Source organism: Triticum dicoccoides, chromosome 3A, assembly GCF_002162155.2.
Source record: "Triticum dicoccoides isolate Atlit2015 ecotype Zavitan chromosome 3A, WEW_v2.0, whole genome shotgun sequence".
In the NCBI taxonomy this organism is placed as follows: Eukaryota; Viridiplantae; Streptophyta; class Magnoliopsida; order Poales; family Poaceae; genus Triticum; species Triticum dicoccoides.
Genome location: NC_041384.1, coordinates 30,982,006 through 31,008,835, shown reverse-complemented (window position 1 = coordinate 31,008,835; position 26,830 = coordinate 30,982,006). Strand labels below are relative to the sequence as shown.

The window sequence follows — 26,830 nt, the reverse complement described above, 5'->3', positions numbered from 1 at the left end:
GCACTGTAGCCCTGGGAGCGGCACTGTAGCGACGCACTGCTGCTGCAGGGCCATGCCACCACCCGTCGAGGCGGCCGGCACTGTAGCTGCTACGCGCTGCACTGTAGCGGGACGAGCTGCACTGCTGCTGCTGCACATATATATTACCTTTAAAATAATTTGTGCATATATATTACCTTTAAAATTGTTCTAACAATACTCTCACTTATGATGAATCAATAGGTCTTCTCTGTAAGTTTATCAAGTCAACCGAACCGCAGGTTGTTTCCTCTTCATTTCTATTTATCAAAACCCATATATTCTAGTGGACATGATGACACACGCAATGCTAAAATTAAAAATAAATTGCATCAAAGGTTGAACGCTGCAATCTGTGTAGCATATATGCGAGACAAATTAGTTAATTAGTAATATAGTGCCCGCCCACGGCAGGCCGCGTGCAGCAGCAGCAGTGCAGCTCGTCCCTCTTTGCACCAGTAGCAGTGCCAGCCGCCTCAACTGGTGGCGGCATGGCCCAGCAGCAGCAGTGCACGCTACAATGCCGCTCCCAGGGCTACACTACCGGCCGCCTCATACGGTGGCGGCGTGGCCCATCATACGTAGCTCCGTTCCGTCGCTGGCCTGGATTTCTGTTGCCCATGACTGGCCGCCTCGCAGCGTGGCGGCGGGGCCGGCCGCCTCACGTCGTGGCGGCAGGCGCCACGTGTCACCTGCCGCGTCTGCCGCCACGACGAGGGGGTCTTTTTTGTCAATCTGATTCAGAGGTGGTCTTTTTTGTCATTTCAATCCGGCGGGTGGTCTCTTTTGACAAAAAATCCCTATTAACATGGGGTCTAGTTGCAACGAGAAATCCAGTGGTAAAAACTATTTGGAATTTAGACGCACGATTTGAGTGATAAACATTTTAAATAAACAAAATCTACGGAAAAAAAAAGAGAAAACCATAGGTTGCGACAATTGACACATATATAGTGTGCCACTTGTCAGCGTCTGAGAAAATGGAACTGACCTTTGCGTGAGACAATCCTTAACTAGTGACCGTAGCCCATAATGAGCCAACCCATTTTAGCGCAGGTACGGTTTTCTTCTTCTTTCCTTTTCCTTTTTCCGTGGGGTTCAGTTGATGCTGGTTTTCGGTGAATCTATTTGGATAATCTTCATTCATGTGTTTTTATAGATTTGATCTTTTCGATCTATGACTCTCTTCGTCCATGATGATTGTTGCTCTGGTGCGCTGATTATGTGAAACTTTAGTGCAGCGACTTTTCGACTGTCCACTGTAACAAGGTTTTTCTGGCTTGGGTGGGGGCGACGTCAACGGCATGCCTTCGACTTCCTCCAGAGCTTGTAGTCGTTGATAGGTGATCCATGAACCTAACTGTAACTTCTGTTATCTCTGATGTTCTTTCCACTGCCCGAATAGGTTGAAAGTTTCTCGTGCAAAAAGATATCGATCAATGATGCGGTCAGACTGGTGCTGATCAGGTCATGATATCTAGTAGGTGCCGCCGTGTAAGTGAGGTACCCAGGAAAAACGCTCACGGTCTGGTGATTAGCATGTGTTGTCCACGAGCAGCGAGGATGACTGAATGAGGACCCGGTCGACGGAACCTTCCTATCGTGCGAGTCGCGACCTTGCTTGCCGTCCGCGTATGCTGAAGACGAAGACCTAGAAGGGTGCATTCGTGGAGCAATAGACGCTGAAGATAGCAATCACCTCAACTTCACCAACTTAGGTATCTTTTCTTTTCCCCCTCTGTAATGAGATGACAACAACTTACAAATTGACCAACGTGAAGGAAAGCTATTTGTCTATTTATCCATAAAAAGTTAAGACATCCTCATCTCTTGGAACTTTCTTTTTCACGGGAGCCCCTATATGATGCTATATGCGTTCTGAGCAAAGAGTGATTTTCTTTTATGTATGTTTAGTTTTTTAGCCCAATTCCACAAGGCAAACCGGCTGCATACAAAGGTTAAAAAAAGGTAAAATGAAAAATATAACGACTTTAAAAAATATGCTCGCATGCAATAAAATTAAAGTTAACGAAATTTATTTATTGTTCTTGTTTTCAAAAATATGGTCAAGAAATTTCAAAAATGTATTTATTTTAACAATCCTACTCCACCTGTATTGTGGGGGTATACCGGGCAATCGCACAACCTGGCGCGGGAGCTGTGGCACTGTGAAATATTTTTATTTTAGTTTTCATTGTTTTTCTTTTTTTAAGTTTTCGTTTTATTTCGCATTTTTTCAAACAGCTTTTTATTAAATTCATGAACATTTTTTGAAACCTGGAATTTTTTTCTATATTTCAAATACTTGAAAAAAAATCAATTTATGAACATTCTTTAAAATCTAGGAAGATTTTCAAATTGATGAACTTGTTTGAAATTCGGAATGTTCTTTTGAAATTCAGAGCGCTATTTTGAATATATTTTTATATTTATGACAATTCTAGAAAGAATAAAATTCATAAATAATTTTTTAAATCCATAAACCTTTTTCAAGTTCATAATATTTTTTACAATTGCAACAGTTTTTAAATTCCGGACATTTATTGATATTTAGGAGCATTTTTTTAATCTCCTGAACTATTTTTGAAATCCAGGAGCATTTTTTTAATTCGTGAAAAATATTTGAAATTTAGGAACTTTTTGAAATCTTAGCTCTTTTTCAAATCCATGAACTTTTTTTAAAATCCAGAAACCTTTTCCCAATTCATGAAATTGATATTTGTTGAAATCTCAATCATTTTTTGAAGTTATAAAAGAAAGAAAAAGGATAAAAAAAACCAGGGTGCCACGCGCCCACACACGGGCAGTCCCAATCGTGCACGGGAGAAGGGAGGGGGTGCACGTTTGTGTGTTGTCCCACACATAGGTCGCTAAATAAGAGGACCCGTGCATGTGAGTGTTCCCAAAGAACTATCGCCGCTGCCAAAGAAATTTTGGTCCCTTCACCTTCGCTGTCATTTTGGCGCTGAGATGTGAGGAAACCTCGGGTCTACAAGAGTTATATCTTCGTCAGTGTTTGGTGGTGATTGTTATTTTATGAGAACAATATTACTCTTGTTCTTTTTTGGTGGTGCCAGAAAGTTAGAGAGTTTTGTGTCCTCACAAATCCAGTTAGTTAGGTCTGATGAGTTTATGTTAGCGTGTCAAGCTTTTTCCTCTATGGAGATTAAATATTTCATTGACACCATGGTGAAGATATTGTGATTCTATGGCATGTGCTTCTAGGGGACCATCCCCAGCCAAAGTATATTCAACGCTCAAAGCTTCCCATCTTTTTGAATGGGAGACTCAAGGGGCTTTCAAAAATCTTTATTGGTAATGCTTGTGTGTGGGTGAAAGAGTGACATCATCGCTGCTCCATTCTAATTGCAGCCTCCTTATTGAAGTTTTAGGAGTATTTCGTCTCACAGAGATTGACACCACAAAGAAGATATTCCAAATAGATACCACTGTAATTCTTCCTCATTTTTTTGAGTTACTTTGTTTTTTATCTTAAATTCAAATTAGTGTACCTATAACCATTATGTGTGAATAAAATTATATGTTTTTCCCTAAAAAAGATCTCATGTACCGCAAAGCTGATTAAGACACCAAGCAAAAACAATAGATTACAGCTCCTAAAAAAGGCGGTCCAATAAGAAATACAGATATTCAAAGACATTGCCAAAACAACTCACATTTAGAGACACTTATGGCCCTTAAAAAAACACTTCTGGCAAGAAAAAACACATGCAAACTCTGGGCCGTTAAGTAAAACATGATCACACACGAACTAATGTTTTCATTGTCCTCGCCTCCTTTGTCAGTAGCACCATGTCAAGTTTTTATACAACAACAAAAATATAGATACCCCCGCTTGCCTTTACATGGTTCACACAGTGGACATCACATCCCTAAGCTAAAACCAACACAAGAATACTGGACCAAAACCTCCGGAAAAAAGAAGCAAGGCCCCCTAATACTAACTACCACCACCAGCTCATACTATAAGTAGAGTAAACATGACATAAGTTACGCCTCGCATAGCTCCGTCGTGTATGGGAGTATCTGCAAGAGAGTGGCGACGAAGCTGCTGCTGCTGACCGAAGAAGCTACAAGGACATGATGTCGATGATGCTGGCAAAAATCAATTCACAACGCACTATCCCTGCTCTGACCATGCAGCCTGTTATGAGTGTTTCTTCTGGGTGCATACGACAACCGGTCCATTTCCAGCGTGCATGTGTCGCTTATCGAGTGTTCCCGTTCCCGTTCGTGTAGAAACCATCTGTGTTGTGGGCGTCCATCTCTGCCAGCATCACGGACTTTGCCCGCTGATACCTGTTCCTTTTCGCGGAGATTGCTGATATCGCTGCAGACGTAAATCCAACAGGTTAAATGTGTTGTCTTCAGACAAGTGCCAAATGAAGAAAGACAATTGGGCCGTGCGTTGTGACTTCTGTTGACTAGTTCAGCAATAACCATCAAGATCATATAGTTTGAATAACTGAGGCAGAGCCGCAGAGGCAGTATATAGGTAGGTAGCTAAATCTGCCACACTACCGTTTCAGTAAGTATAAACCCAACTAAAGTTTCAAAACCAGCATCATAAATCGATAACTGATACGACTGGCCTCAGCTACAGTTTGTGAAATACAGCACTAATGCTAAAAATCAAAATGATGGTTGTTTCATTAATTTAATTCATATATGAAGGTAAAAGAGTTAAATGAGATACTTACAAGTCAAATCTTGAGGGAACTCGAAATCGTAGTCGTATGGTCCCCGTCTTATGCACACTATGTAGACCACTATAAGTATAACAAGCAGAAGAAGTCCAAACGAGGCTCCAAGTGCAATTTTGCCGGTTTTATTCAAGCCTCCTTTCTCCCAGAATAATGCACAAGCAGGTAGAGTAGGCACCCCACATAGGCCTTTATTACCTGACAGACTGCCAACATAATGCATATTTGTAAAAAACAAGAGAATGAAATGGAAGTTACCACATCTAGTTATCCACAATCTATTTAGTACATTAACACATGGCTCTTAATCTATCCGCTCACCCCTTGCACACATATTCTCTCCTTGTTTGTTGCAAGTAATAATTTATAACAGAACATAGTAGAGCATGTCCTGCAACTCACCCCAGGTCTCCAGTTTTACTAATTGATACCTGACACATTATCTCAAATACAGCTTCTATATATGCGGTTGGCGTGCACCCAGTTCATCTTTGGGTTTGCACACTTGCATCATGCTAAACTGTTGAGGAAAGATAAAGAATATACTTCAACCTAGTTATCGATAAATCACTAAGTGTGACAGAATGAGCTAAACCCACAACTCTTTGACCTCGTTTGTAGGGCTGGAACAAATAGCATGAGTACAATAACTCTTCCGGATGGTCATCCTGAGGAAGAAAGTGAGAATTCTGTTGTATGAAAATAGTGGAGATATCTTACTCTATCACGCCACCATGCACGCCAACTGAATAAAGTCTTTCTGGAACTTGCCCATCAAGTTGATTGCCGTTTAGTAGACTGCATAAGAGGTACCTAGTAAGTCAGCATTGTTGCATACATATGCAGGATAGCTAAAAATTGCATTAACAAATTGAATAATACTGTGGAAAACTCTGCTTACACAGTCTGTAATTTAGACGAGCCTATGGTGCCAGGAATACTCCCAGTAAACTGGTTCGAGGACAGATCCCTAAAAATCAAACAAAAAAAAACTGATGAAAGTGACTCAGATTGTTAGAGAATCAGGCTTGTCGAAGCATTAGATAGAACTACAGGAATAGTAATACACAATGTTAAAGAATTGGCAGACAATGATGAACTGACATTGTAATCCAGAATGAGCAAGCAGAGCTTAGAAGCACATCTACTAATTCAATGCTATTTTTCAACAAAAATAACATGCTGAAGTTACCTAATAATCAAAGATACATCTGGACCACTTAAAACATCCCTCCATCCAGGTACACAAACAGAAAAAAACTGAGACCAAGGATCCTTGATAGCCAGTACAGATGTTATACCATCCCGCAGATAAATATTATTATGTATTGTTTAGTCAGTCCATAGACGACTTACCAGCTAAGATGATGTCATCAAAGCCATCAGGTCCTGAAGCTCACAGAAAGAGTTCCTAGAGCTACTTGGTACTGTCCTAGCTTCATGATTCTACATGAGAATGCTACTGGTGTGGTGTGAAGCAGGTAAATTCTGCCAAATTACAGTTTTAAAGATTTCGTGATGAACATACAAAGTAAGATTTTGTATCATGTACCTATCATGAGCATGTCAACAGCAGAATGTGGGCGCGATAAAAATGTGCCATATTTCTAGCATGAAACAGTACAACTTTGCATGCCATGAACTATTGTACTCACAGTGTCGCAAGTGAAGGTTGGCCTAAACCTGGTGGCAAGCTTCCGGTCAACGAATTAGAGCTCAAGTTCCTGGAGGCAAGATCATAATATATATTAATGTTCAACAAGGAGAGATGAAAAATTGTAAACTGCGTAAGTAAAATAACACCATTTTCTATAGCTTAAAACCAAGTACTTTCAAAATAATATGAGCACATATGAAAATATGAAATGGTAAACAATTTAAACTTGATATCATGGACGATATATCTGGAACACAGAAGTATCAATTGAACAGGTTCTGGAGAAACAATTGCATGATGCACCTAACGTTGTTCATTGTTTAATATTGTAGTCATCATCTGCATTGATGTATCTATATCGTTCCAGATTTGTGCTGAAACCTCCTACAGGAAGTTCCTTCTAAGGCCTTGTACAATGGGAGGTGCTTAGAGAGATGCTTAGAAAAATAAACCGGGTTTTTCTGAAGCACCGGTGCCTATTTCTACAGGAGAGACGCTTAGTTAAGCGTCTATCCTGTACAAATAAGCACCGGTGCTTAAGGAAAGTCTGGTTTATTTCTCTAAGCACCTTCCCTAAGCACCTCTCATTGTACAAGACCTAAAAGAACAGTGAAGGGAAGCCCCACTTGCAGGATTTTTTTCATCAAACCAACAAGTACATACAAAATGGGTCCAACGCAATCCGGTGAAGCCAGCAAATGAGAAAATAGTTAGCGTGTTTTTTTGTTGAAATATTGCCTTTCTATTGAACATGTGATTGACAGGTGGGACTGAGAAAGCCACTCGGCTCATTCCAGATGCATGGTGTGATGCCTGTCCAGGTCAAGGGTTGCTACACATAGTGCTCTACCACTCCTTGGCAGTTGGTCCTACATTGACTTTGGGACCCTCCAATAATATATTTCACACTGAATTTGAGATTTCATTTATTTCCAGGTGACACCCTGTACTCTCATCTCTATTTTTTGGATTTGTACTACTCCTTGCTTTAGTACCTAGAGATGAAATAGTCATATGAAGCTACTCATTTAAGTCTCTCAGGTATCATGACCAAAGGCAAACAGTTATCTACAGTACTCCCTCCTATCCATAATAAGTGCCGTGGTTTTAGTACAATGACACTTACTTTGGATATGAGGGAGTATTGAACTAAAACCACGACACTTATTTTGGATCGGAACGAATACTAGAAAGCTTTGAATTTCAAAGTTACAACTCATGTGCTCCTGCATAGCTAATGCAAACATGAAACTCAAGAGGCATCGATATGCGGAAGCTACAAATACCAATGAAGACCAGGATCAAGTTGAATCAACTTTAAGTGTGTGCAATGATACTTACAAGCTTACCAAGTCGGTCAGATGACTAATTTCATCAGAGATGAAACCTTTCAGCCCTTGACTTGCAAGATCCCTGTCAGGGCAAATTAGAAAAAAACATAAGAGTTATGACATCAACTATTCAACTTTTCACAAGATACTAATAAGTAGGGCATTACAATTTTATTTCCTATGTCCACTGATGCATCTACTGTGAAATTTCATTCAAGCCCATATAATGATACATTGATAACGATGCATGCATAGTATTTGGATTTAGGATTTTAGGACAATTTTTTTAATGTAATTAAAATTTTGCAGCTCAGCTTTCTGGTACAGCTGAGATTGGTAGAGTAGTAAACAGGCAGCAATCACTAAGGCAGATATATTTGCTGCTAGTGCTGTGTGACTGTCAAGATATCTTTCCTCAACAATGATCTGCAAACACTACCGGTGCCTTTGAAAGATAATTCTACGGTTGTCTTTGGGGATTAAAACAGAAATGTATTTGGTAAGTCAGACACAGAATAATGACTACTTGACAGCAAAACAGAAATACCCTAATGAAACAGTGAATGGATAAAAATAGCATTGAGATATCGAAAGTGCACTCACAGCTGAGTGATCACAAGCCCTTTGTTACCAGGATGGCAAGTGACTCCCTCCCATGCATCCCATGTCCGCGGCGCGCAAGGGTCCCCATTCCACCCCATCCTAGCTGGAATTTTCAGTGAATCCTTCAGGGCCTTCATCGCAGCCGCTGCCAAAAACAGTGCAACATGCTCAGCGAATGTAGGCTGGTTTTTTATAGTGAAAATTGGAGAGCTCGATCGGCCCATCTTGTTCGGAGAATGCGCATAGAGTATCGAATTATAGGTTACCTTGGTGTGGCACCGTCCTTGTCTCAAGGGGCACCATTGCGTAATTCTCGAGCCCGCACAGAATCGGCCGTCCCACTACTGGCACAAGCCTGACGCTCATGGTGGAGCTGGTCAGGTTCTCCACAATGTATGTCCACTTGAAGGCCGTGAACCCTCCCACCTGCTTGAAGATGTCGATCCTGGTCACGTTCCTCCCGGCAAGCATTATGTCGAACACCCTCTGGCCAGGGGCCCTGACCCCGGCGTCGATCTCCGCGAAATGCAGCCAGACCATGTAGGACATCCTCGTGTCCACCGGCATCAGGTACTCGATCTCGTTGGAGGCGTCCCCGCCGGTGGTCACCGCCGACCTGTACATCTTGGTGGGGAAGTAATTGGGCGGCTGGTTGCTGCCGAAAATCTTCCTCCCACCGGCAGTAATGGCGTCGTAGGTGAGGTCGTTGTTCCGGAAATCTGTGCCGGCCTGCCACACCCTGGAGAAGGCGTCGGAGTCGTTGGTGAAGCCGGGGCCGAAGAGGCTGTTCCCGCAGGTGAGGCGGCCGTAGTTGACGAGGACGACGTCGGCGCCGGTGGTGGCGCCGTCGTAGGCGAGCGGGTGGACGGGGGCGACCTCGATGGAGGCGACGACGGGGGCGTCGGTGGAGAGCGAGTAGAAGCAGACGTCGGTGGCCTCTGCGTCGGAGGGGAAGATGAGGTCGGAGTAGGCCCCGTAGCGCGCGGCGGTCTCGGGCCACGGGGAGCGGAAGGAGAGCACGAGCGTGGCGGCGGCGGAGACGTCGAAGGACGGGGAGCGGAGCTTGGAGTCGTAGTTGTCGTAGACGGAGAAGACGCGGAGGTAGTAGCGGCCGGGGGCGAGCGGGAGGGAGTAGCAGGAGGTCTTGCCGGCGGAGGCGGGCGGGAAGAAGCGCAGCGTGCGCTCCTGCGGCTGCGGGAAGCGGTGCGGCTCGGCGACCATCCCCGCGTTGCCCCCCGCCGAGAAGAAGCGGTCCGCCAGCCAGCGGCGGCCGAAGGCCGAGGTGAAGTCCGCCGCGCCGCCGCAGTCGATGTTGTAGCTGTGGTTCGCCTGGGCTGCACGGGCAGAGAGAGCGTCAGCGTACAGCGGAGTATAATTTTGTTTGTAGCTAGCTGGATTGGAGGTGCTTACCGCCGGAGAGGAAGGGGTCGTCGGAGTCGCGGGCGGCGCCGGTGGCCGCGACGAGGAGTGGGAGCAGGAGGAGGAGCCGCATTGCCGCTCCCGGGGCTGGCCGGAGGAGCGGCGCGCGTCCCCTGGGCGGAGAATTTGGTGGGGAGTTTTAGGAGGGAGCGGGTGTGAACGGAGCTGCAGCGGAGTGGAGGAGACGTGGTGGTACCCTGGTACGTTGAACCGTGGAAGGAAGGAGACGAGGCTGGAAATGCTGGATCTGGCCGCGCTGGAGGATCGGACGGCGCTGCAGGCACCGCCGCGCCGCGCTATGGCCTCAACGGCCGCTCGATCAACGGTAAGTGGCGGACCCCAGCAGTAAAGAGGGAGGGGAGAGCGACGGTGCGATGCGAAGCTCTTTGACCCTTTTGCTTTTCACACCTCTCTTTTTACTCTCAACAAAGTCTCAGTTTGTTCCCTTTAGAAAGAAAGAAAAAGTCTGAATTTGTTTGTTTGGTCACGTGAGGAAGCGCGGTAAGGCTGGTCACAATGGGCAAGAACATAAGCCAGTAACTTACACACTTCTCTAGACTATGTTACTACCTCCATAGTGGGTAGGAACATCTATGTAGTGTCATGCAACGATGTATTTATTAGGTTATAGACTCAGTGTTTCTTGGAGTGTGTGATGTTCCGGTAACTTAGCTAGTTACCACAAGCACCTTTCTCTTCATTAAATATGTGCCACATAAGCAAAGTTGTATTGCAGTGTGTGATGTTACTCTTAAGTTCCTTCCCGTTGTGACCAGTCTAAATGAATGAGTAAAACCGGCAACGGGGCCAGCCTTCCATCCCATGGGCGGTGGTGATCACTCCGTTCGTATCGTACGGGGTGTTATTAATCTAGCAAGTCACGGGCGGGACGGAAGCACTGTTGGATTCGACTCGACTGCTCGTATTTGCAAGTGCTGCCTGTATGCAGACAAAAATTATTGCTACTTGAATTAGGTAGCGGACGTACGTACTCAGATTCGAGGGGTAGATGATGGCGAGAGATGCGTCCAAACACATACAGTGTGTGTGGGAGTGTAGCCTTCCCTTTGGGCCGCTGCGGTCACGGGGTCGGCTAGGCCAGCTGAGTGCCGCGGCAACTACCACCAAATCAGGCAATTAAGCGTGACGTATGGCGCATTTCCCTCCCCGCCCCGACCCGACTCGACCCCATCGCCGATGGATCTGGCTGGCTTGCCTGCTCCTCTCCTGCTCCCATCCGTCCACTCATTTCATCCTACGGCTGTTTTTTTTTTCTTTCTAATCTAATCATCTTCCCCCGATTTTAAAGAATGGGACCGGGTCTTATTTTATTTCAATCAAACCATGCCACATATGCCGGAGCACGGATGGACGCACACCGAAGAAGCAGGCAAGTCTCGTCCATCGCCGATGGGAGGGCCCGGGCGGGCGGCTTCTCCACGGGTTCGTTCGTTCGTGCCGCGACGTGCGCAGTAATGCGCGGCGCGTCTGCCGTGGTTCGGGCTACACGTACGTACGTACGCGCGTGTACCTGCTAGTTCAGGAATCACGACCATAGTACAGCTTCACTTCCTCCGTAGTGTATCTCTCTCGTCTCCAACGGGCAGCATATAAATTTCTTGACTAGTACTCCTACATACGTGCCGTGCTACTGGGTGCTTGCTTGCTTACTCGCTCCAAGAAGGTACCTACTGTCATCGGAAGCAGCTGACGTCTCCTTCGCACGGACAGCGCTAGGACCATCTACATCTATAACTGATGACCGACTGTATTTATTTACTAAGGACCTAGGCAAAATTTCGTGTTTTGACCCTTTTATCAAACAAAATTAAGATCTGGCCCATGTTTTTTTTTTTGAGATTTGACCATTTTTCCTACGGCCACGAGGCCTGGCGGTAGGATTACCTAGCCTACCATCAGAACGTGCGGCGGTAGGATACTTATCCACGTCAGCAGCTTTAACGGTCTCCGTCCCCCTCCATCCCACCCTACCGCCACTGGTCTTGGCGGTAGCCTGTCGGATCCTACCGCCAGGGACCCTAGCGGTAGAGTGTGGGCAGTTATAAGCCGTGGGCCGCCCCACCCCTCCCCCTTCTCCCCCCAACCAGTCGCCCCAAGAACAGAGGAGTTCTTCCTCTCGCCCCCTCTCTCATCTCCTCCACTCTCCCCTCTGATCTTCATCGTTTCTTCACCGTTTTTGCGGATCGAGATGGCCCCGAAGAAAGCAAAGTAAGCTCCTTCGATCCCTTCAATTAGTTTTAGTCAAATAGCTTCCGATTCGTCGCATTATTTGATTCAAATCACTCCCCTTTTTGAACTAGATTTAATTATTTTGAACCCTAGGATTGATTTAGGTTGATTCTATATGTTATATTGTGTTACATATGAACTCTAGTCACTAGTTGGTATGGTTATGTGAAGATGAACCCTAGTTCATATTATTTTTGGAGGATTCTTTTTTGATATGATGCATGTTGGAGGAATTTATTGTGATATGATGATGCATGTTGATATGCTACGATTCAAGTAGTGGATGTAGTTGGACAACAAATGTTGAACCCTCAAAATGAACCCAGTTCATATTATTTTGTGTTAAAAAAATTTATGATATGATGAATATTGGAGATATTTGTTTTGGTATATGATGCATGTGGATGTTATATGATGCAAGTAGTGGATTTTGTTGGAGTAAAAATGGTTAACCCCTCAAGATGAACCCTAGTTCATGGTTTTTGTTTTTGAAAACAATATGATATGATGCATGTTGGATGTTGTTGGTGATGAATCTTTGTGTGATGAATCTATATGTTTAGGTACGGAAGCTTGGTGATGCCACTCCCGTACATGTACGAGACCTTCCCCGAGATGCTACAGCCGGTGGGATCTGTCTTAGACGAGGTCCTAGAGGCGACGATGGCAAAGCGGTGGCACGAGAGGGTTGAGCGGATCCTCGACGATGTCATGGCTTGGTCGCAGAGCGTGAAGGAGTGGAAGAAAGTGAAGGCGGAGATGGAGGCAGACCCAAGTATCTGTCGTGTCTGCCGGGAAGCGTGCATTGAAGTTGCGCAGAAGCACGCCAACTATCTCCTGTGCAACTTGGGTCGGAGAATCTACTTCGAGAGCAATGCGGAGGAGAAAGTCAGGATGCCGCCCCCCAAGTGCATCTGCGCTCGATATCATCAACTAGGGAAGGGCGGAGGCGAAAACCCCAGCGGGCACGGCAAGGTGGGAGTGCTTGAACAGTCGGATGCCGACCAGCGTTCCGCCTCCGCCTGAACCGGTGGATCCGTTGCCGTTTCTGTCTCCACGGCCCGGGCTAACATACGAGGAGCTCTGAAGATGAAGATCTCTGCCCGCTCTTCGAACTTGTCTGAAAATCGTCCTATTAATTTGTCTTGTGTCTTTCAATTATGTTCTCGATGAATAATGAAACTATGTGCCTCTTGTAATGCCTTGTGCCTTTCAATTATGCTCTCAATGAATATGAAACTATGTGCTGTCAAATTCAGTTTTTTCATTAGTTTGACTATCAAATTCAGTTTGAACATTAAGTTAACTTCATGCCATTTGTTCTTGTCAATATGAGTATACTTTCATGGTAAAAGAAATGAGTATATACTTTCATGTAAAACAGAGCACAATTTCTTCGTTTGACATGTCTATATACTTCAAGTTTTATTAATGTGTATGTGATGACTAAGTTTAATTGTTTGGGATCTGTTTTTTATCTCTATATCATTGCTGTGATATTGATTTTGAAAAGAAGCAAGCAATTAAATTTGAAACCATAAAACACCAGGACCCTACCGCCACGGACCCTGGCGGTGGGGTCACACAACCTACCGTCAGGGCACTTAGATATTTCGTTACAGAAACTTTCCAAGACAAAAACCCAGCCACCACCACCGCCAGGGGTTCTGACGGTAGGGTTAGAGAGGCTACCGGCAGGTCCCTGGCGGTAGGATACTTATCCACGTCTGCTCGTGCAAATGGCCGCCGTTCCCCTCCGTCGCACCCTACCGCCAGGCATCCTGGCAGTAGTCTGTCTAACCCTACCGCCAGAATACCTGCCGGTAGTGAAAGGGTCAAATTCTAAAATTCTTTCCAACGGGGGTCAGATCCTGAATTTCCATGTAAAAAGGGTCAAAACACAAAATTTTGCCGAGGACCGACTGTATTCATGACCACTTAATCGGTCAGGACCCAGTTAGCCCTCAAGCTGTCTGTACACATCGAGCAGGGCCCAAAGCAGAATAAGCAAAAAAGGCCGCGTCGACGACGCGGACACATACAAGGACTTGGCAACCGCATTCTTCTTTTGTGCAGGTGCCGAACGCATTCAACATCCAGAATCTAACGGAAAAGTTGACGTCAACTGGGATCAGGTAACCTACAGGCTACAGCCAAGGCACAACACAGCCAGGACAGTACTCTAATCCTTTTAACATATCGATCAACTTGAATCCAGACTAAAATGTACGACAACTTTGGAATGTGCATTACAGTATTTTAGTACTACCACTAGTACCAGCTTTCATTCCTTGATTCACGACGAAACAGTACAGGATCAAGCTAAGAGCATCTCTAACAGACTCCGTATAATACCGACCCAAAAAAATCCTTCATAGTCCGCTGCAGATGAGATTTGCGAGGCGAATTCGTGCATTGCAGATCAGACCTCGTATATGAAACTGTAAATTTAAGAAAAAACATTCACGGGAGAAACTTGCAAAGACATTGATCATACACTAGTTCATTTACATACTACATTGTTCATATATAGTTCATCCACATTGATCATACTAGAGGGGGAATATGTGGGCCCGAGCCTAGCTACCAAAATCGACGAGCTCGCGGTGGCGATGACACGGCGGAAGAGCCGGAGGAGCTAGTCCTCGTCGGAGTCGAGGTCGGTGAAGACCTTGGCCCGCTCCGCCTTCATGAGGCGCAGGTCCGCCTCCTTGGACGCGTGCGCCTGCGATGCCGCGACGCCCTGCTCGAGGAAGATGCGCTCGTAGTCGAGCGCATCGGCCTCCTCGAGCTCCTTCACCCAGCGCTCCATGGTGACGCGTGCAAGGTGCTCCTCCTGCCCCGGGGGGAGGTAGTTCTCGGGGCCGATCACTCCTCGACGCGGCGGTGCATCGGCCTCGGGCTTGACAGCGAGCGGCCCGAGCTCCTATGGCTCTCTCTTGACCAGAGTGAGCTGCGAGCTCGAGGCGCCCTCGGACGAGCTCCCCGCGGCAGAGGAGCTGGAGGAGGCGTGGCGGCGGCGGGCGAGCTCGCGCTTGTACTCGACGAGCTCGCAACGTTCAAACGCCGGCGGCGGTCGGCTCCCATGGTTGAGCCACCTACGCGCGCCCCGCTTGTGTGCGGCGGCGATCCGAGTCATCCCCAGATCTCCCGTAGCCATCCATAGCTTTTTTAGGCTCGCCGACGCCAAGGGATTAGGCAAAGGAGAAGGGGAATCGCGGCGGAGGAGGATAGGGTTTGACCCGTATTCGAGCGATGAAACCACATATATAGCGGTGGGGAGTGAGTTTTTGCGGGCCATGATAGATTTTTTACGGGTCGGGCCGCGAATATGGTGTCTATTCTGATCAGAAAAACGGACCGAACGGTTCGGTCCTTTTACGGGTCCCGTGCCACGAAAGACACCAAAAGGCAGGCGTCGTGCCTCGATCTGCACCGCATGTATTTGTACTGCTCCAGTTAATGGCAACCACGTACGTATACCGCTTAAACGACCGTGTGCATTTGGTTTCGTTGCAGCACACCTGCGCTTTGCACTAAGCCCAAGCTGCACTACATCCCGATCAGTGCATTGCAAACACAGATCATAGTCATAGCGCTATTGGATCAGCAGTTGGGTATTGGCTGTAGAGAACCGGCCAAAAGGTAGTTACGACAAGGAGCTACTTCACGATCGATGTTGATTATATCGTGGTGGGCTCACTCACAGAGGCAGCAACCAAATCACTCACTGTAGTACTGTACAGCGGGTGGTACTCCTGCATCTACTACCGCCATGATTGATGGCACTAAGAGCCAATATTTATCATCTAATTTCTACGTTCAACTTCTACGCGTCCATCGCCAAGATTCCGGGCCGCGGTTCGTGCCGCGACGCGCTGTTCGATCTCTTCGCGCCTGCTGCCACCACACCGTGCAGCTAGGGGCAGTGGTCACCCTGTGAGATTTCAGACGTCCCCTTGATTAATTACAGTGCCGCCTACTGAAACGTATTAGCAGTACAGCAATGGTCAGATTGATTTGGAGCCAGCCGCGATCCAACTACTCAACAAGTTGAAGCCAGGGACACTGGAATAGGACTGTAGAAGAATACGGACATGATCAAGGCGCCATGCGGACACATGCGTGCCGGACAGTGGCTTGGCAACCGCTATCCTTCTTCTTTCTTGATTCGGCAGAGTACGTCTCGATCGACATCATGCAACAGAATCTAGTTGACATCAACGAAGCTCACATGAAATGCAACTTGGATCCGGCCGAACTAAAATATGCAAGGTGGTACTACCCAACAAGCTTCGGAATGCGCATAGATAATACAAGTACCGGCTCCATTCCTTCACGAGCGAACAGGAGTACAACAAGAACTAACCCGTGGCACGGAAGACGCCAAGAGGCAAGCGTGCGCCGTGCCACGATCTGCGATCCAAAGCTTGTACTGATATGATTTTCTATGCGGGCAGTACTCTGCGCGGATGCGCCGCCCAAACTTTGGGACGGTCCAACTCTGGTCGTTAGATACACCCCACATAGCTGTTGGATCATGCCCTTCCCCCAGCGATTCTCACACCCGCACGTTTTCAGATCTGAAGAAAGCACCCCGGCAAATCATGGCGGCCGCACCCCTCGCCGTGTCATGCAGCGCGTGGCCGCCTTCCCCCGTTTGCCCTCACCGTCCATAGTTGCCGCCGTGCTCGATGTTAACGCTCGCCGTTGACGCCCGCAAACAAAAAAAGCTGTCGAAAAAGCTGCCCTGTATTGCCACCCCTATTGAATCAATTGAAAACCCTGGTTCCAACAAATTAAAGGTATGGTTGTAGCAAAAAATCGCTGGTCCAGCAAACAAAAAATCGCTGGTAAAAGTATTTTTGGGTGCTGGTTTCAACAACAAAAAACGTGGTTGTAGCAAAAAAAAAAACGATGGTCTAAAAAGAACGAACTCCGGTGGGAGCATTTTTTGGTGCGGGTTCTAGCAAACGTGGTTATGGTTGCAGCACCCCCCGCCCCTTCCCACCAACTTGTTGTGGTGACCCTGCAGCTCGCCGCGGTCGTCGCTTCCAGCAAAAAACAGGCGTGGTTGCAGCTCCTGCATCAACAGATGTTGCATCTGTCCGCTCCGTCGTCGCGCCTGTTGGTCGAGGTAGTAACAACTCCATTGCCAGTTGCGGCTCACCCCCGAAACGGTTGTATCATTCGCACCGGCCCGTAGTAGCTCGTCGGCTTAGGGTTGCAGCTCGCTCGTTCCCCGGTTCCATCGCTAGTGCCGGGTGTACTGCGGGTGACGCCCTGGGCAGGGGGAAAATAGTGACAGAAGGGGGACCGCGGGGGAACAACAGAGCGCGGGTGGAAGTGCGAGGGAAGGGAAGAGATTGGGACGACCCCACGACAGGGTGGATAAGATTGCACGGGCCCATATGAATGAAACGTGGCTCTCCGTGCATGGGCGTTGTGCGTGACAATGCACGTGACCGGCCAAAAGTTTGCTGGCGCACCGCACACAAGCGTTTACCTTTCTATGCGTGTGGACCCAAACCTTTATTAAATTGAAAAACAGTAAGCTCGACTACCTTTTTTTGCAAATGAGGAAGCTCAGCTACCTACAAGCCTCCACAGCAATTTGATGTTCTTAGCTGTTGGATCACCCTCACATACATTCTATTCCCTCCATCCCATAATGTAAGATATTTTTTGACACTACACTCTAGTGTCAAAAAAGTCTTATATTATGAAACGAAGGGAGTAGATTTTATGACATTATTGCAGTAATGTACATTTTAGATTATCTAGTCATCCCACAGATTGGCTATTTTTGGCGCCTATGGACCCGAACTCCTATTTGGTGCTTATGGCGCCAACCAAAGGATAATTTCGTACACCGTGCACACACCCTTTGAACTAACGGGCCACTCCTGTAAACAGTAGCTTGATTTTTCGGTTTTGGGAGGCTTCAACATGCTTCTGGCTTTTTTTCTGCTGGTCTATTATATTTCGCTTTACCCAGATTTTCTAAGGAATTTTTCAATTTGTTTTTCTTTAAGATTTTCCCCTTTCTTTTTTCCCTTTCTTTTTTATTTCATTTGTTTAAAAAAATTCAAATACACGAACACCTTTCGAATTCATTAGCTTTTTTCAAATTACAAAACATTGTTTCAAATTCACAATTGTTTTCAAATTGGCGGATGTTTTTCAATTCCGTGAAGTTTTCCAAATTCGTGAAGTCTTTATTCAAGTTCATGAACTCCTTTTAAATTCGTGAATGTTTTTATATCCTCTAACTATTTTCAAATTCGTCAACATTCTATTCAAGTTCAAGAACTTTTTTCAAATTATTAAACCTTGTTTCAAATTCGTGATTTTTTTTCAAATGCATGATATTTTTTCAAATCCATGAACTTTTATTCCAATTCATGAAATTTTTAAAATTCATAAACATTTTTCATATCCACTAACTATTCTCAAATTTGTGAAATGTTTATTCAAGTTTATGAACTTATTTGAAATTTGTGGACATTTTTTATATCTGCAATTTGTTTTTCCCATCCATGAAACGTTTTCGAATGTGTGAACTTTTCCAAATCTGTGAATTTTTATTCAAGTTCATTAATGTTTTCAAATTCATTAACATTTTTGTATCTGCCAACTCTTTTTGAATTTGTGAATGTGTTTTGAATTCACGACTTTTTTAATGCATGAATTTGTTATTCAAGTTCCTGAATTTCTTTGAATTTGTAAACATTTTTAAATGCATGAATTTTAATAAAATTTGTAAACATTTTTTAATGTGTGGAAGTTTTTGAAAATCCAAGAACTTTTTCTTATCCGTGAGTCTATTTGGATTTACATTTTTTTGAGGATGTGAACTTTTTGGTGGTGAAAATCAATGAGTCAATGGTGTGGTTAATGGTCAGGAAACAACCACATTTGAGTGTTTATTCTTTTAAATGGTCAACTGCTAGATGCGAGAGCTATATCTCGCATTAAGCGAGTCCGAAGGCTCATTTGTGAATGGTTAATAAAGGATCGAGAAAGGACAAAAGGGAGCACGCAGGGGATTCAAACATTGGTCTCCTAGTTGAGGGCAAGCATGGCTAGCAACTGGGCTTGCCACGGGTTTTTGAAGGAGTAATAGGGCGGGACTACTTAAGTCGAAATGAGTCATGTTTCCACTGATTCTTCTTCGTTTTTTCCTGGGTTTTTTGTTTTCTTTTTATCCATTTTTTTCTCTATTTTGTTTTCTTTTTTTGGTTTACTTATTTATTTTCTTATTTCTTCTTTGTTTTTCATTATTTTAGTTGTCATTCTACATTTTTTGTATATGTGAAGAAAAGTTTAATAATACAGATTTAACATTTTTGCAATAAAAATTTAATATTTATTTAATACATGGTCAACAGTTTTTCTGTACACATTTTTAACATACTTGAAATGCTTGATTGGCATTTTTCAAATACAAAATTAACATTTTTTTAAAATACTTGGTCAACAATTTTGCTACACACACTTAAAAAAATCAAATGTTTGATGAACATTTTTTCAAATACAAGATTAACATGTTCTAATACATGGTCAACATTTTTTCTATGCACGTTTAATATTTTTAAATACTTGATAATTTAACACATGGTCAACATTTTTCCTAAACACATTTTAAAAATTCAAATGCTCGATTAACATTTTGCAAATGCTTGTTCAACATTTTTTCTAATGCTAAATTTTTTATATACATGATCAATATTTTTTCATTATTTTTAATTCATGGTCAACACTTTTTCTATACACATTTACTATTTTTCATATACTTGGTCATCATTATTTTCAATGCTTCATTAATTTTTTTATATAGACATGATCAAATTGTTTTCATTATTTTTTAATACATGGTCATCATTTTTTCTATAAACATTAAACATTTCTAAATGCTTGCTTAACATTCAAAAAAAATCATCATTTTTACAAATGATTTATTAACATATTTTAAATACGTGATCAAATTGTTCATACAATTGTTTTTATACTTTTTCCGTATACGTTATAACATTTTCCCTATACACATTCAACATTTTTCAAAAGCTTGCTCAACATTTTCCATATGTTTCTAGAGTGATTTTAGTAATATACTTATTTATAATATTTATAAGTATAAATAAGTAATAAATAAAGGGAAAAAACAAAAAACATGAAAAAAACAGAAAACAATGTTGTTGTTTCAGGTGTGCCTGGGCCGGGCCAACGCGCGGCACCCTTTAGCGAGGGTTCCCTCTGTCTCGCTGAATGTGAGACATAGAGGCGCCCACGGCCACTCCAGCGAGCCCATGCCATTTTTGGGCTGGCCCAATCCATAGCAGGTCGTTAGTTTTTTATTCTTTTCTCCAATTTTTCATTGTTTTCGACCCAGTTTTTCCGGTGTGTGTTTCCTCTCCGGTTTTCATTGTTGGGCTCTATTTTTTTGTTTTTTCTTCAGTTTTTATTTCTTCACAGTTTTTCTCCCGTTTTCTTGCTTTCTTTTTATTTTGCTTTCTTTTTAATTTTCTTTGTTTCTTCCCTAGTTTTTATTTTTTGCAATGTATTTTCTCCAGTTTTCTTTTTTACCTTTTCATTTCTTCCTCTCTTTGGTTTCCTTTTTCTTTCTGTTTTTGAACATATATCTACATTTTTTTACACATTGTACATTTTTCGTATACGTTAAGAAATTTTTTTGATACATGTTTAATATTTTTAAATATATGATAATGATTTTTTCCAAATAAATGTTTTTGATGTGTATTGGTTTCATACACTTTGTACACTTATGGTATACACATAAAACATTTTTCAAGCGATGTATTGATGCGCTCCATGTTATTGGTACGCGTCGGACATGGTCCTTCGCTACATGGACTGGCCCATATTAGTCCCTCATAGACCGGTTTTGGGGAAGGTTCCTACCATTTCTACTAGGCCAGATTTCTTTTTGGTTTTTATTGGGGTTTCTTTCTTTGTTTCGATCCGTTATTGTTTTTCCTTTGTCCTTTTTCTTTGTTTATTTTGATTTCTTAAACATTTTATCAAATTCATGAGTTATTAAAATTTGCATTTTTTACAATTTCGTGATTGTTTACAAATTCATGAACATATTTTAAATTCACAATTTTTTTCCATATCCGTGAACTTTTTCCAAATTCGTGATTTCTGTTGCATATTCACATACTTTTTACCAAATTGGTGAACCTTTTTCTCAAATTCTTCAAAATTTCCAATTTTGTGAACTTCTTTCAAATTCGCAGACATTTTCCAAATTCACAAACATTTCCCAAATCCATGAACTTTTTCAAATTCACAAACTTCTTCCAAGGTCTTGAATTTTTAATATTCATGAACTTTTATCAATGTCGCAATCCTTTTAATTTTCACATTTTTAATAAATACCTACAGTAATAACATGGCATGGAGCAGGAAAATCTAGCAAAACAAAACTGCAGAGACCAAACTACGTAGAACGACCGCCGGTGTGCGCCTGGAAACTTTCTAGCGCTAATTAGGTGGTCTCCTTACAGGAGTCGCCTATCGACCATGGCCAGGCAGAGGCTACACACTAATTTCTTATAATAGTTGTCCATTAAAAATACCACCAATACAAACTTTTGACTTCCTCGGTTTTTCCTAACAAATAAGTAATCTCTATAAATAAATATATGTGAGGTGTCACGCGAAAGACAGCCCAAGTAACCAACATTCTAGGTGAGGGCATATTTGTCACTAAGTGGTTTTCGTGATTGATGACAATGTATTTGTGGACTAATCGTGTGTATTGAGCGTTTCAGATATTTCATATCTAGGCACAAGACGATTCGGTACCCCTCGGAGCCTATCGAAGACGGCGTTTCTCTATGTTTCTTTTCTGTCGATTTGAGTCGTAGGAAAGACGTACTATTAAGAGGGGGTCCGCTTTGAAAAGGTTAGGGTGGAATCATCACGTACACGTCTATTCTTTTGCACCACCTTTCCTTGCTTCATTGGAGCACCGGTGTTCCCCTTGTCGCTGCGAAGATGAAGGCATCCTAGTGCTACTGGTCTGCGGCGTGCGGTAGTACTGCTCAGGGGAGCAGTAGTACTGCAGCTGGCCACAGTAGTACCGCCCAAGGTAACGGTAGTACCGCCCGTGCGGTAGTACCGCTCCTAGCATGCAGTAGTACTGTGGCCTTTGGCCCAGCACCGTGGCATGAGCAGATGTAGAGGCGGAAGTAATTTTTTACTTCCGCACCCTAGGCGGAAGTACTGCACCCTGTGAGTTGTAGTACCGTGCCGGATTTTTGCACTGACCGAAACTCAGCGGAAGTAGCCACTGATGTAATTTTATTAGTCTGTGCCTTCCCAGCCGGGATGAGCTCTGCCTTGCAGTAGTACCGCAAGCACGCGGTAGTACCGCTCCGGCGGTTCTACGCTTGTTGCCTTGTGCAACAGAGCCTCACCTGGCTCCTGCCGCGTGAGCGGTAGTACCGCTTCTCCCAGCGATAGTACCGCGAGCCCGTGCTGTAGTACTGCTTGGATATGCAGTAGTAAGGCATGTCGCAGGCTGAGTAGGTGGGTAACGGTTGGATTTGTCCTCTCACTATATAAGGGGGGGGGGTCTTCTTCCCCAAGTTAACTACCTCTTTCTCCCCTAAACTCCATTGTTGCTCAAAGCTGCATTTTCGCCCGATTTCTCTCTCTAGCCAATCAAACTTGTTGATTTTCTAGGGATTGGTTGAGAATGCCCCGATCTACACTTCCACCAAGAGAAATTTGATTCCCCCCACTAATCCCTTGCGGATCTTGTTACTCTTGGGTGTTTGAGCACCCTAGACGGTTGAGGTCACCGCGAAGCTATATTCCATTGTGGTGAAGCTTTGCGGTGTCGTTGGGAGCCTCCAATTAAGTCGTGAAGATTGCCCCAACCTTGTTTGTAAAGGTTCGGTCGCCGCCTCCAAGGGCACCAATAGTGGAATCATGGCATCTCGCATTGTGTGAGGGCCTTAGGAGAATACGGTGACCCTAGTGGCTTCCTCGGGAGCATTGTGCCTCCACACCGCTCCAATGGAGACGTACTTCCCCTCAAAGGGAAGGAACTTCGGTAGCACATCCTCGTATCCACCGGCCCCACTATTGGTTATTTCTTACCTTTACTTGTGCAAGCTTATATTGTGTTGTATCCCTTGCTTGCTTGTGTGCTTGTTGTTGTTGCATCATATAAGTTGCTCACCTAGTTGCATATCTAGACAACCTACTTTGATGCAAAGTTTAAATTGGTAAAGAAAAGCTAAAAATTGTTAGTTGCCTATTCACCCCCTCTAGTCAACTATATCGATCCTTCCAATTGGTATCGGAGCCTCGTCTCTTTATTAAGGACTTTGTAGTTTGAAGATTAAGGTTGACACCGTAGACGGTGAGGAGGAGCACTCTGGTGTGATTCTGTCCTCGTCTACGGTCGATGGGGGAACCTCGGTCTCACGTAAGGAGTTCAATGTGGCCTTGGACACATTGAAAACCTTCATGACGGCCGAGGTCAAAGGCATGCTTAAGAACTTTCTTGATGGTCTTAAATTATCTACCGCACCATTGGAAGTGGTCGATCCCACTAACAAGGTGACAGATGCTAACTCTGACAAGGGGGAGCTACTAGTGATAAAGTTCCTTTGTCTAATGGTAAAAGTGGAAACGACATCTTTTCCCATGTTGAACCACCTCTTACTTATGAAGGACCGGTTCCTTCCACTCATTTGAATCATGTTGGCCGTCCTCCTAAGCTTGTGAAAAATGAGGATTTTGCCTCTTGGGTCTATCGCTTTAAACATCATTTAAATCATAGTTCTACTAACCTTTGGAGAATTATTGAGCAAGGTTTCTACCCGCATGACCCAAGCAACTTCATGCCTAGAGAAGCCGCGGATCATCAATTCAATGAGTCCACTCTTTGCATTCTCCAAGAGGTCATCCCTCCCGAAGATATTGCACATCTCCGACCTTTCACCGTGGCCAATCAAGCATGGCAACACGTTGTTTCCCTTTACAAGGGAAGTGCAAGCATTCAACGCTCCAACTATGAAGTGGTGCAATATGAAGCCGATGAGTTTGCAATGAATGAAGATGAAGAACCTCGTGAGCTGTACCGGAGATTATCCACTCTCGCGGTCTCACTCTGAGATCATGGGAGCAAGTATATGGATGACAACTGGATCAAGCGCAAGTTTCTCAAGGCCATGATGCCTTACCATAAGGCCACGTCCTCCATCATCCGTCAAAGGCAGGACTTCCACACCTTGTCCTCAAGTGAAGTGTTGGATGAGTTTGTGGCAATGATAATCTTGGACAAGACCGCCGACAATGCGGTGTTGCGTTCTCAACGCACCAAGAAGCCCAACCTTGCCTTGAAGGCCAAGGCTAATGTGGAAGAAAAGGATGAAGAGGAGAGTTACCCGGAAGATACAAAATATGCTTATCATGAGCACATGGCTCTCGCTTCAAGGCAATTTTGGAGTAAGAAGAACTCAAGACCCAACTTCAACAAGAACAACTCAAGTGGCACCAAGGGCAAGCAACATGTGAGGACATGCTATAATAGTGGAAGTGTGAGCCACTTTGTTGCGGAGTGCCCATAGGAGAAGAGGGAAGACAATGGTGGCAAGCTTATCCTAAAAGACAAGGCAAAGTCCTTCCCCAACAAGAACAACTTCACCAAGAAGACTCCTCCCAAGGGGTTGGTGGCACAAGAAGAGTACAATGAAGAAGAAGAAGAAGATGATGAAGATGGTGAGTCGGTTGCCATGGCCTCCGTTGCCATTGCAACAACTCCTCGGGTGTCCCTCTTCGACTCACCCAATGAGAACATCACCGCCAAGTGCGTCATGGCCAAAGCCACCAACAAGGTAACCCCCAACATCAAAACCACCATCGCTACTAATCCCTCTTTGACGGATTGCATTGATGAAAGTGAGGGGTCTAATGAGGAAGAAAATGAATTTGAGTCTTTTATGAGCAAGCTCAAGGGTAAATCCAAGAAGCACTTTGTTGCTCTCTTGGAACAACTCGGTGAAGCCCATCGAGGCTCACAAAAACACCATCTCTAAGATGGAGGGGAATAGTTGTGACTATGCCGATGAGATATCGGATCTCTCTAATGAGCTTGAGGAAGAGTGTGGTCATCAATTGGCTCTTGAGGAGTCACACAACGATGATCATGCCAAATTAAAGAAAGATCTTGATCATGCACTTGTTGTATCTCATGTGCTCAATTCCGAGAAGGCCAAAATTGGGGTTAATCTTGCTAGACTCAAGGAGGAGTTTGATATACTTGACAAGGCTCACAAATCCTTGAGGTGTGCTCATGCTAGCCTCAAAGAGTCTCATGATCAACTCCAAGTGAATCTAACTAAGGAAAATGCCACTTTTCCTCATATGGTTTTAATTGACAATGCAAATGCTACTAACCCGTGTTGTGAGCATGTGCATCTTGTGGAGTAGAATGAAAAGTTGAAGGAGCAACTTGAGAAAGGCCTTGTGTCTTGCATACAAGGTGAGAAAAACCTCAACGACCTTTTGAGCAATCAAAAGGAAGTTGTGGGAAAGGAGGGAATTGGGTTTGCTCCCAAGTCCAAGAACAAGAAGAAGAATGCCAAGGACAAACGACCTCCTCCTCTCAAGAAAACTTTTGTGAAGGAGGGAGAAGGTGCTTCTAAGAAGTAGAAGAACAATGAGAAGGGTGGTGGTGTCAAGAAGTGAAGGAAATATGCCCTAGAGGCAATAATAAAGTTATTATTTATTTCCTTATTTCATGATAAATGTTTATTATTCATGCTAGAATTGTATTAACCGGAAACATAATACATGTGTGAATACATAGACAAACAGAGTGTCACTAGTATGCCTCTACTTGACTAGCTCGTTGATCAAAGATGGTTAAGTTTCCTAACCATAGACATGAGTTGTCATTTTATTAACGGGATCACATCATTAGGAGAATGATGTGATTGATTTGACCCATTCCGTTAGCTTAGCACTTGATCATTTAGTTTGTTGCTATTGCTTTCTTCATGACTTATACATGTTCCTATGACTATGAGATTATGCAACTCCCGTTTACCGGAGGAACACTTTGTGTGCCACCAAACGTCACAACGTAACTGGGTGATTATAAAGGTGCTTTACAGGTGTCTCCAAAGGTACTTGTTGGGTTGGCGTATTTCGAGATTAGGATTTGTCACTCTGATTGTCGAAGAGGTATCTCTGGGCCCACTCGGTAATGCACATCGCTATAAGCCTTGCAAGCATTGCAACTAATGAGTTAGTTGCGGGATGATGTATTACGGAACGAGTAAAGAGACTTGCCGGTAACGAGATTGAACTAGGTATTGAGATACCAACGATCGAATCTCGGGTAAGTAACATACCGATGACAAAGGGAACAACGTATGTTGTTATGCGGTCTAACTGATAAAGATCTTCGTAGAATATGTAGGAGCCAATATGGGCATCTAGGTCCCGCTATTGGTTATTGACCAGAGAGGTGTCTCGGTCATGTCTACATAGTTCTCAAACCCGTAGGGTCCGCACGCTTAACATTCGTTAACGATATAGTACTATATGAGTTATGTATGTTGATGACCGAATGTTGTTCGGAGTCCGGGATGAGATCACGAACATGACGAGGAACTCCGGAATGGTCCGGAGATAAAGTTTGATATATGGGATAATAGTGTTTGGTCACCGGAAGGGTTCCGGAAATCACTGGAAGGGGTTCCGGATGTTTCCTGAAATGTTTGGGTACGAGAACACTTTATTTGGGCCAAAGGGGAAAGCCCACAAGGTTTTTGGAAAGC

General features: G+C 44.2%; 1 protein-coding gene across 1 annotated transcript; it reads right to left on the bottom strand.

The window, feature by feature from the left end:
- Positions 1-3,764: 3,764 nt before the first annotated feature.
- LOC119266849 (receptor-like protein 4) lies at positions 3,765-9,942 on the bottom strand. Its single transcript, XM_037548125.1, has 9 exons — positions 9,744-9,942; positions 8,600-9,667; positions 8,334-8,478; positions 7,741-7,812; positions 6,398-6,466; positions 5,644-5,712; positions 5,463-5,540; positions 4,740-4,948; positions 3,765-4,369 (listed from the first exon to the last, which is right to left on the bottom strand). Exons 1-9 carry the CDS (start codon positions 9,823-9,825, stop codon positions 4,248-4,250), a joined length of 1,914 nt encoding a protein of 637 aa, XP_037404022.1. The 5' UTR covers positions 9,826-9,942; the 3' UTR covers positions 3,765-4,247.
- Between the last annotated feature and the right edge of the window lie 16,888 nt (positions 9,943-26,830).